General features: G+C 47.2%; 1 protein-coding gene across 1 annotated transcript in view; it reads right to left on the reverse strand.

Annotated features, from left to right (window-relative positions):
• Positions 1-129: 129 nt before the first annotated feature.
• Positions 130-11,810, reverse strand: part of kcnh3 (potassium voltage-gated channel, subfamily H (eag-related), member 3) — a gene marked incomplete at both ends in the record, with an annotated part of 173,446 nt that continues 161,765 nt past the window's right edge. The window contains 4 exons of the mRNA XM_080753654.1: positions 130-1,071; positions 1,247-1,299; positions 1,619-1,719; positions 2,583-2,845. Coding sequence (XP_080609780.1) covers positions 130-1,071; positions 1,247-1,299; positions 1,619-1,719; positions 2,583-2,845 — 1,359 coding nt within the window. The remainder of the gene's footprint in view (positions 1,072-1,246; positions 1,300-1,618; positions 1,720-2,582; positions 2,846-11,810) is intronic.

Raw genomic sequence — 11,810 nt, forward strand, 5'->3', positions numbered from 1 at the left:
CATCCGTCTTCTATCTGATTATATCCCTTATTCTGTCCTTTCAGCCATTGTGATTCCATCGTGGCATTGTTATTTCCTCGCCTCAGGCTTGTTTTTCTCTCAGTGTTGCTGCGTTTCTCTCTGTCTCTTTCATAGCGCTGGTTCCTCCTCATCGATGAAGCTGATGTCCTCTGCAGAGGACTTCTCCTCTGACCTCCTCCCCCGCTGCTTCATCTCCAGCTCCTGGGGGCGAGCTCCGAGTCTAGCCCCCCCTCCCCCGACTCCTCCCCGATGCGAGTGAGACCAGGGAGGAGTCGGAGCGCCTCCCCAGCCGCCTCGCCTCTCGGCCGCGTAGTCCAAGGAGCGGGCCGGGGTGGTGGGAGGAGGAACGAGAGGCAGGGCAGGAGGGGAGGCGGAGGAGCAGGAGGCTCCTAGGCTGCGGTCTGCCGGCGAGGAGGTGAGCGACGGGGGAGCGGAGCAGTGGGAGGCCAGGTGGGGAGGAGGGGGCGGGGTGTCTTGGGAGGGTGGCGGAGGGAGCAGACCCCCGGGCCGGGGGTGATGGGAGCCCTGGCCGAGAGAGAGAGACGAGGACGAGGACGAGGAGAGAGACATGGTGTAGGAGAGGGAGGGCGACGGGGTGCGACAGTCCTGGGGAGGCCGGTCCCGGAAAAGGGGGGAGAACGTCCCGTTGCTCTGGAGGTCCGGGGAGAGCTCTCTGTCTCCTCCCCTGGGCAAAGGGAGGTCAGAGCACCCGGGCTCCTCTGCGCTCGCCCCCTGGGGTGGGGCGGGACAGGTGGGAGGCCTGCACAGTGAATGAGGTGTGGGGAGGAGGCATCCGGGCAAGTCTACGGCTCCCGCGTCTCCACTGTCCAACAGGGAGCACGCGGCAGTTCTCTGGAAGGAGCAGGGCGGGACTCCAAGGGAGGTGCTGAAGGCCGGTTGGCTGCCGCTGCTGACAGGAGTCGGGGTCAGTGTTGGTGTCAGGGCTGTCAGTATTGGCTGTGGCGGCGTCAGGAGGAGGGGCTTAAGCAGGCGTGTCATTATCTGCAGCTCCTGACTGAGCTGAGAGACTTGCTTGGAGAGACAGGTCATCTTTACAGTGAGGCAAGAATAAATGTATTTTAAAACAACAGGGAATGACTCTGGGCCCTAAATAGTGAATGTACATCCGCCTGCTTGCATTTCTTCCTTCACGTAATGTCTTCATATTGTGTACATGCAGAGTCCACAGAACAAAAGGAGCAAACTGAACATTATCAACACTCACCTCATCAGTCAGTTTAGACACACTCTGCTTGATCTCTGACTGCTCCCGGATCCCTGCCAGCACACACACACACACACACACACACACACACACACACACACACACACACACACACACACACACACACACACACACACACACACACACACACACACACATTTGAGAACGTGTGTGATCTTGGGGACATCTAGAAAATGTCCTATCACACTAAGCCACAACACTCTATTCCATCACAGTGTGTGAGAGAGAGGTTTTCAATCTCTCTTCCACTACTAATATTTGTTATTTGACAAAGATTTAAACCCCTTGGCTGAATGCTTATCAGCCAGGTGTGCATGTGCGTGCGCCCGTGCGTGTGTGTGTGTGTGTTACCGGGGTAGGGGGAGGGTGGTGCCGGAGATATGCTGGGACTGAACTCAAACTTCTGAGAAGAGGAGAGGGAGTTGCAATCTGTTTCAATTCCATCCACAAATCTACACAGGGGAACAGAGCAACGAGAATAGAGAGAAAGTGAAAACAGGAAGAGAATACTAATGCCTGGGTTAAGCTCCATTATCACCCGGCACGATAAAGATAAAAGATATCGTTTTAAAAATCTTTTAAATCATTTTGATGCCAATACTTTTCATACTCTCAAGTACCTTTTGAATTCCGGATTTTTACTTTAATTTCTATAATGCAATATTGATACTTTTACTTAAGTAAAACATGGGAGTACCTTTTCCACCACTGATCAAGCTGTGTGCACACATGCAAAATATTATATTGACACCGTCTTGCCAACCCTGCAGCGCCCTGGGGCTACCAACTTGTTGCCATAGTAACCAGACATCCCAGTTCAAGTGTTAATTGTAGTCTCTGTGCATATGCGCATTTACTGTGTATGTGTATTTGTAGATGAACTGCATGTGTGGGAGTACTGCGTGTGTGCATGTACTGTGTATACGTGTATAATTTGTACCGACAACAATAGCTCTGTACTGCCAGCTGAAAAACATCCATTTATCCGACCAGATAAAGGGATGTTTTATGGTTACAAATATTTTAGTCCAGCAATTAGGAAAAGATTCAGGTAGAGGTTAGGATTGTGATTAGGCACGTAGAGGTTACATTTATCGGTAAGGGTTGGAGTTAGGCACATTAGTTGTGGGCGTGTGTCGTGCGCAGAAAACTGCACATCTACAAGCTCAACGCGTTGCAGGCAAAGCTTTGTGAGCCTGTGGATCTGCTATTGTTGGCTTTCGGATTGTGGTTCAAATTGGATGTAAATTGTATACATACAAACGTGTGTGTGTGTGTGTGTGTGTGTGTGTGTGTGTGTGTGTGTGTGTGGTACCTTGGGCTGAGCTCTGGAGGCGCACTGCTGAAACTGACCACGGGTATCTGCAGGGTGGCGGGGCGGGCGGTCTCCGAGGGGGCGCGGAACGGCCGGGGGGGCAGCAGAGGGGAGCGCAGCGGGGAGCTGAGCCCCCGGCTGAGGCGCAGCGGGGAGCGAGGAGAGTGGGACAGGATCGAACCGTGCGCCTCGTCGCCACCTTCCTCATCCTCCTTTATGGAGGGCAGCTTCTTCACCAGACCGCCGTTACTCTCCCAGTCCATCTGAGAGAGAGTGAGAGAGAGAGTGAGAGAGAGAGAGAGAGAGTGAGAGAGAGAGTTTGGAATAAAGAGACTGTAAGTCACCGTGAAATCCTCGGACCTATTGTGGACGGACCTGATATCTGAACTGAAAAACCTGCTGAATAGATAATTCATGGATCGAATATGTGAATTGTGCGTGGACAATGGAGGGGTGGGTTGGGAGGGGGGATTGATATTGAAGTTGATTAATACTTGTAATTTGTTGTTGTTGTTATTGTTTTTTATATAATAAGGAAAACAATAAAAATTTAATGATAAAAAAACTATAGTTGCCATCCTCATTTTTTATGTCTTATCCCAGGGCTATTCAACATTTTTCAGACACACGCACGCACGCACGCACGCACGCACGCACGCACGCACACACACACACACACACACACACACACAGGCGCGCACACGCGCCTCTAATTACATCCTTTTCATACTGTGGATTAGATTTGACAATTGGCACCATTCAAAGGTTTGGGAGCAAACTCATCAAGAGCGCTTGCCAGTAATGAAGTGGTCATTGTTTACTCTGGTGTAGTGACCCCTTCTCACCAGTAGGAGGTAGACGAGAACAATATTTCATCCGGTGCCTCAGAACTTGCAAGAGAATGTTTAATTATGCACCGCTTTGATTCTACAAGCTGAATGTCCTGAGTCTCCTGACACAGTCTGTTTGAGGCGACAAAAGACTCAGATTTTCACGTACATCTGACTCTGTAGAAGTCAATGCTTTAGAAAGACTCTAGAGTAACACATTTGACTTTTAGTAAAGGAACGAAGGCAGTTAAAAGTTGAGATATCACTTCCCATTTAATATGTCTAGTTGTTGAAATGGAGGATTGTAAAGAGACGTCATTTGACTGCAAAATGTGTTTATTTGGTTGACGTTTGGATCCTCCCATTAAGCCATAAAAGGGACAGCATGCATGTGCCTTATCACATGTCATTTTATCTCTGGAAGTGATCAGAATGGCATCAAATTTGGTCTGGATATTCACAGACAGTTATTGCATACATACAATAAAGTAAAGCCATCACAACAGATTAATTATAGGGGGAAATGTAATAGGAAATGATATGGTATGTATTGTCTGTCATTATTAAAGTAAAGAGACCAATGACCATCATAAAAGTAGGGTATCTGACTGTTCTCACCTAATATGTAAATAGTGAACCATTTGGACCCTTGCAGTCCATTTGGGTGGGGACACAGACACACTAGCTGAGCCACAGCTGTTCCATTACCGTGTGTAAGAGCCTTTTTCTTTATTCTTTTTCAGTCTCTCCCAGAACCAATGACCTTGTTGAGGTTTGAATAAAAAAGGTGATGTCCGCACATGCTCTCCCGTCTTTTCTTTTATTATTTCCAACCAAACAACATTTCGCCCAACAGGGCTTGTTGAAGGTTTGAACCAGTGATGTTGGGAACATCTAGAGAGAGTCTCAACTCACTAAGCCACAGCGCTTGCTGTTCCATTACAGTGTGAAAGAGTCTTTCAATCTCTCCTTCACTACTTGAGAGTTAAGCCCCTAGACACGGAAAGTTGTAAAATGTTATTTTACTGAATATAATGCCAAAGATCTTGGGACTAGAGAATGTCTAGTCTACTCTAGATGACCCACAATGACCCACAGAACTTTCTGTTCCATCACAGTGTGAAAGCCTTCTTGGATCACCACTACTAATATTAGACTAAGATTCAAGCTCACACAGAATTTGTTTCAGTCAATGAATGACTGAAACAATTATGTGTAGTTCCCTGTTCCTGCACGCGCACATTAGTTTGTATTTGTACGGAAAACATAAAGAAGAGTTATGAGGAAGTGAACAAAGTCAACATTTGACTGAGTCTCATGCAATGGTGCTCGTTCTGAAGACATTCTGGGTGCTCATTTCTCTACTCTGCCTGTCTTCTGAAACCACACCATGCAGGCTGAGTCCTGCATGAGTTTGTATTCAGTCTTATCTTAAAGAGGTGGTGCGATAGTTTTGTACTTTTTCTGTTTTGTATGTGTCTATGGAGTTAACATTACTCTAATAGACTCCCAGGTGTGGTTATAATATGCAAATATGTCTTCCGTGTAGTTTTGCTTTCTGAAAGTTGAAAGCCTCTGAGTCAAAAGGCCCAATTGAAACACACCGCTTTAATGACATCATAAAACCATCCCCTCCTCTTTTTACCATACAGCAACACTGTGGGTGTGGCTAACTTCAGGTGGGTCAAAAATCGTCGCAGTTATAAAAACACTATATGTACAGGGTAGGGGAAACAAGGGGGTGGGCTAAGGTACTTCTCGCCTGTCTATAGGCAACATGTTCTCACCCCTAATGCGTCATACAACCGACGCTTTGTCAAGTACTGTAATGCGTCGGACGATAGACGCTTTGGGATTGCCGAATGTTTCACGGGTTGGACGCATTGGGTGGTCTAAGAAGAAAGAAAAAAAAGCAGTTCCCGAAGTGGGATTCGATACCGCTTTGAAGGGTTCACTGGTTTACCAGCCACCCGTCGCTACCGCTCACGCCACTATAAACGACGGAGCAATGTGGTATTGGGCGCCGATGACCCCCGTGAGTCGCCACCGAGGCGAGCGCTAGCGAGCCGAGTTGCCGCGACAAGCGGTGGGAACGGCGACCAATCCCACTCAGCCGCGTTACCGAATTATGTGCCGTTATGGACAGAATAGTACATTTTGACCAGGGGACTGCTTCCGCGTCCGAATACGGCTCAAAGAAGGGACTACGTTATCATCCACGTTTTGTCAAAGATAAAAGCACAAAAAAAAAGGGAATTTCCCAGTCGTCTGGTTAGCTCAGTCGGTAGAGCATGGTGACACCAATCCAGAGACAAGGGTTCGATTCCCCGTGCCGGCCGTCATCGTAAAATATTCCAGTAAATAAATGTCGGCGCATGTGTACCAAGACTACGTTCTCGTCCTAAAACTCTCCGTTCGCGTGCGACCGTAGACGCAGTAGATGTTCCGAAAGCGTGGCACGGGTGAAGCAGAAAGCGAGTTGGGAAAGCGTCGGACGGGTGAAGCAGAGGGGGTGAGAATGGGCTGCTATAGATGCCTTAATGGTCCACGTCACATTGATATAAACCAGTATGCGCACGCCGGTCGGCACCAAATGAACCCCACCGTTCATAGGATGCAATGGATGGCACTCGTGTTTAAAAATGCATTCCATCAAACTTTCAGATGCCGTTTTTCTCCCAGTGTGGAGGAAGAATGCTTAGGATTTTTACTGTAAATTCTCACTCTTGAAATATATAATCCTTAGTTTCTGTTGATTGTAAACAATAATAGCGATTCAAAACAGTTGTCCTTCAAACCCCACCTCTATTCACCGTCATCAGAACAGAGGGAGCGCTCCTCATGATCACCCACCCGATCCACTGGATCACCAGAGCGTCTACTGCTCGCCCAGCTGCAGTCCATGAAGCCTAATTATGCTCCGTCCTGCGACGGTGTCGCGCGCAGAGCCGCAGACCTCCAAGCTCAGAAGGGTTGCATTGGTGACGCGATGTGAGTTTGTATATCAGCTACTCTTGACGTGGAACACCGTTGCGCAATGAAGTATATAGGCCTATATGTCTCGATAAGGGCGCACCCATGGGAGCACCTCACTAGCACACAAGAGGAGGTTGAATAACCAGTGCTCCCCAAAACAACAGGTTTGGGGATCTGTTGGGAATTGATTACATGATACAGTCAGCTGTGCATTCAGTCTCAATGTTTGTAAACAAATAATTGGTCTATAGGAGAAGTGATAACTTACCTCTGCCTCTGGCCTCCTGAAAGTTGAGTTCTCAGGGCAGTTTTGAAGGAGGCCAGCGAGCTACATGTTTTAAGGCAAGGAATTCCACACCTGGGTGGCAGTGTTGTAGAAGGAGAATTTACCCATATTTGTCTTACAGGTTTGTATTATCAGATCGTTGTGTGCGCTCCATCTGGTGTCTTGGCTGTGGGTGTCGCTAACTTTTTTCAGATGTTTGGTCAGATAAGCGGGTACTGAGGGGATGGAGGGCAGATTTGCATTGACTGTTTTTAAAGTCAATCCCATTTTTAACTGTTTAACCCTGTCTTCAACGCTGAGCCATCTTAGGCTAGCAAAATGTGTGGGAGAAACGTGGGTCATGGGCCCCAGGTATACAGTATACCTGATGGTCATGTTGTAGGGGGGCAAGAACTCTTTAATGTCTTAATTCCTTGACAAGAAAAAAGTTAATCTCTCTCATCCTCTCTTTCCATCCATGCTTGCCCGTCTTTCATTCCTTCTCGTTTCCTCGTTTCCCCCGTTCCCTCCTCCTAGAGACGACTCCCCTGCTCTCAGACCCTCGTCCCTTCTCGCTCCCCCCCTCCGCCTGAGTGAGGTTATTTTTAGCTCTCTCGTTCTAATCTTAGCTCGTGGTGCCAGAGGAAAAACCGTGGAGTGCTATTGCGATGCGGGGGCGTGATATATGTGCGCACGTGCCACTGTGTGAGTATCCATATGTTTGTGCATGTGTGTGTGTGTGTGTGTGTGTGTGTGTGTGTGTGTGTGTGTGTGTGTGTGTGTGTGTGTGTGTGTGTGTGTGTGTGTGTGTGTGTGTTGTGTGTGTGTGTGTGTGTGTGTGTGTGTGGGGGAGGGGGGGGGAGTACATTCCCATTCAGCATGTAAGTCATGTCGTATGCTTGAGGTCTGCTGCTGCAGTGAGACAGGGGATGTGAGTGTGCTTCAAATTAATAGAATGCTCACACTGAACAAACGCGCAGATTCCAATTTGCAATCAATCATACCGGCTGTGTAATGTTATTCACATGGCAAGGTGTGCATGCAATAATGTGTGTGTGTGTGTGTGTGTGTGTGTGTGTGTGCGTGCGTGCGTGCGTGCGTGTGTGTGCGTGCATCCATGTAGGAATGGAGATGGAGTGCACATGTATGTGTGTGGAAAAAGGGAAAGTGTGGCTTTGCATTGATCCACATGAATACGTCCCCAATGCGTACAGTATGGGTGAGCACACGAGCGTGCGTGCGCATGCATGCATGCATGTGGGAATGTCTTTGCATGAATTCACATAAACGTGTGTGTGTGTGTGTGTGTGTGTGTGTGTGTGTGTGTGTGTGTGTGTGTGTGTGCGTGTGTGTGTGTGTGCGTGCGTGCATGCATGGTGACACACCATGCCTGCAGACTCCTAATATGAGTACAACACACTTGGACACGTTTCTGATGCACAGTGGGTTCTCCGCGTGAGTGCATGGTAGAAGCAGTGGCGTAACCCCCCTGTCAGCATCACTGATCGGTGTACCGCGTACCACATGGTTGCTGCGGCACATTGTGTCCTCTAAGCACGCACGCAGGCACGCACACACACACACACACACACACACACACACACACACACACACACACACACACACACACACACAAACACACACACACACACACACACACGCGCGCAACAGAGGGACATGAGAAAGCGACACGACTTTTCTTTCTTTCTTAACTTTCTCACCTTTCTTGACTTTGTTGTTATTTTCTTTCTTAATTTGTGCAATTAAAAACTTCTACCTCGTCTCTGGTGAATTTGCTATCCCCGTATTTCCGTTCTTGCAGTTCCCTTCTTCTCCATAGTTTATCATGTTTCCCTCCCCTTCTTACCCATCTCTTTCTTTTACTTCTTAACCCTTATCCTTCTCCTCAACTCCCTCCACATTTTTTTGTGTGTATACATTTTTAGTTTTTTTCTCAGCACACCCTTTTATATCTATCCTCTGTAAATGTTTACTGAGCAAACCAGATTCCTGCAACCTTACACTTTCTCATTGGTCTTGGCTTATTACTTTTGCTATTCAACTGTGCCAAAACAGACACTGCACACATAGCCTGGTGAATCGTCCCGGTTCACGCAAATTCACATTATCATGTGTCTTCAGCAGACCGGGCTGGCCCTGAGTGCTGTGTGGGCGTTTCGCCGAAATCAAAGAGTGGAATCAGCGTCTGTCAATCACAGGGCCCTGAGCAGCACTTTTTGTTTTCTGTGAAAAGCCCACCAAGCTCTCTGAAGCGCTCAGAAGACACATGATAATGTGAATTCACGCGACCGGGATGATTTTACCAGGCTATTGCACAGCACACGCTGTACACACACAACTGCACACAACCTCCCCACCCCCTGCCGTCCCTGTGTTAGCGGTCTGTCACACCAGAAGGGATTTGCATAAATAACCACGTTGGACATGTGGATTCTATATGCAAGACGCAGGGCCTAACCGTTCACACACCTGGCTCTGCATTGCCTTCACACTGTGAGAAAGCAACACAAACACACAGGGACATGCAGAGAATGTTAGAGAGGCAGGGGCTGAAATATCTAAAAGGGCCTTTTTGTGAAAATATCGAAAATAGCTCACAATGCTTCGCAGTGCGGCGAGTTGTGAGCTTGGTGGTCGGCTATTTTCGGGATGCCTGATACCACACTGAACTAAACATAATCAAGTCAATACTGGAGATGTGGCGTAGGGCATGGATTTCTACACAGAGAGGGCAATAATGTCAACATGAGATGCTGCATTCAAGTTCAGGAGAGTTTGGACAAGGGAATTATCTTGAATGCCGCCTTCAGGTATGGTATGGAAAGGGGGCATTTGCATTTCTTTCACCATAGTGAAAACTGCATGCATGGGCTGGAGAAGACACTTTTTACAGACAGATAAAAGGGTAGGGGCTCAAGTCCCTTTGATGTCTATGTGTGCACGTGCCTGCTCCCGTGCATCACATTAGCACTCCATGGTCGGAAGAAGCAAGCAGCACTGCAGCAGAGGACAAGGGATAGCACAGAGAGAGAGAGAGAGAGAGAGAGAGAGAGAGAGAGAGAGAGAGAGAGAGAGCAACACAGAGGTTAAGAGAGCCGAGGTTCCCTCCTCCCCGTCGTGTCTCCTCCTCTGCACTACACCTCCCCCTCCCCCCCCCTACTCGGCTGGCTGGGCTATTTTTATCAGGCAGGATCCAATCTTAGCAGCAGCTGCGGGGGTACAGAGCCAGTCAGGGAGAGCCCCAGCCTCCCCTGCTTCTATTCTTAGCAACAGGGCTGGCTCAAAACAGCAGTACCCGCATCTATTCCTGGATCCAGTGTCCCGATCTGCTGCTGTGCACCAGGCAAAGCCTGTGTGCACACGTGCATGTGTGTGCATGTGTGTGTGTGCGTGTGTGTGTGTGTGTGTGTGTGTGTGTGTGTGTGTGTGTGTGTGTGTGTGTGTGTGTGTGTGTGTGTGTGTGTGTGCGTGCGTGCGTGCGTGCGTGCGTGCGTGCGTGCGTGTGTGCGTGTGTGAGAACTTGAACTTGCATACATGTGATTGTGGTCTTGCTGGTAACGATGTTTGTGTGCATCCATGTACTTACAGAATGTGTGAGCAGGTAATGAGATTTTTTGGTGTTTGTGTTTGTTGGCAGCACATGAATACTATGCACGTATATATATATATATATATACATACACACACTGGGGGTGTGATAAAATATCAATATTGCGATATATCGCGATGCTCTCTCCCACGACAAATAATCGATACACTGCCGGCAAATATGGATATTTTTGCGACCAAAGGTCGCATTTACCCTGAAAAACCTTGTCGCTTGAGTGACCTTCCTTCCTTCCTTCCTTTCTTCCTTCCTTCCGTAACCTTCCTTCTGTGTGTGATGTCAGCGAGTTGTGACATCACTTCCTGTACGGGGCGGCTACATGAAAGACTAAAAAAAGAGTAAGAAAGACAAAAAAAGAGAAGAATAAAAAAGAAAAAAAAGGAGGAGGAGGATAAAGATACCAAAAGAAGAGAGAAGAAAGGGTGGATGAGGTACAATGTGGAGTCGGCAGTCTCAGAAAAGAAAATGTAACAAGGAGGTGGCAACGGGGCGGCTAGATAAAGTTAGAGGAGGTGACATGGAGATGTGGATAACACTATATATGGAGATAGTCCAGTCCATCATGTCATATGGGACTACCGTCATAGACAGTAGCCATTGTTAGGCCGGAGTCAATGGCTGGAGTCAACCTGTTTGGCCTAAACATGGAGATGTGGAGAACACTATATACACTATATAAATTGCGTACATACAGAGAAATTAAGTATGATTATTATACAGAAAAATATGTTTTATTTAACCTGCCAAAGAAAAAAAGGTCACTCTGTGCTCAGATTAGAGGAGGTATTCTGCCACTCCATATTGAAACGGGTCGTTATGTTGGGTTGGATGAAGAAGAACGTATCTGTCAAATGTGTGATCTTAATGAAATAGAAAATGAGTATCATTTTGTTCTGTATTGTCCCTTCTATTCGGGACCCAGAGAAGAGTTGTTTAATAATATTGACGATATTTATATGTGGGATTTATATGTGGGATATCAGTGACTCACAACGTATTAACTGTCTATTTGAAAAACATGTATTTAAACTGGCAAACTACTTTGAGAAAGCCTGGGACTTGAGAAAAAAAGCATTGTACAACCAGTAGGGGTTAAGTACCATATGCTCTGTTTTGCTTTATTTTATTATTATTTTGTTTTCCCCCCGCTGGTATCTATGTTGTAGCCTATACTGGTGACGGATGTATAGAAAAAAGAAAAAGGAATGTATCTAAGAATATTGTAACCTTTCTGAAAAGGTGTCATATAATCCCATGAGGGATGGGCCACGAGGTGGCATGACACTCAAATAAAATTATTCATTCATTCATTCATTCATTCATTCATTCATTCATTCATTCATATGGAGAAAGTCCATTCCATCATGTCATATGGGACTACCGTCATAGACAGTAGCCAATGTTAGGCCAACTCAATGGACTGAGTCACAGTGATGTAACTCAGTACACATCATTGCTCTGAAGTTGATTGCATGGTAAAGCGAAAGTTGATAACATGCCCCCGAGAGCAGGACCAAGGTCCGCTGGCC

Source organism: Nannobrachium achirus (genome assembly GCF_963921795.1).
Source record: "Nannobrachium achirus genome assembly, chromosome: 22".
Taxonomy (NCBI): domain Eukaryota; kingdom Metazoa; phylum Chordata; class Actinopteri; order Myctophiformes; family Myctophidae; genus Nannobrachium; species Nannobrachium achirus.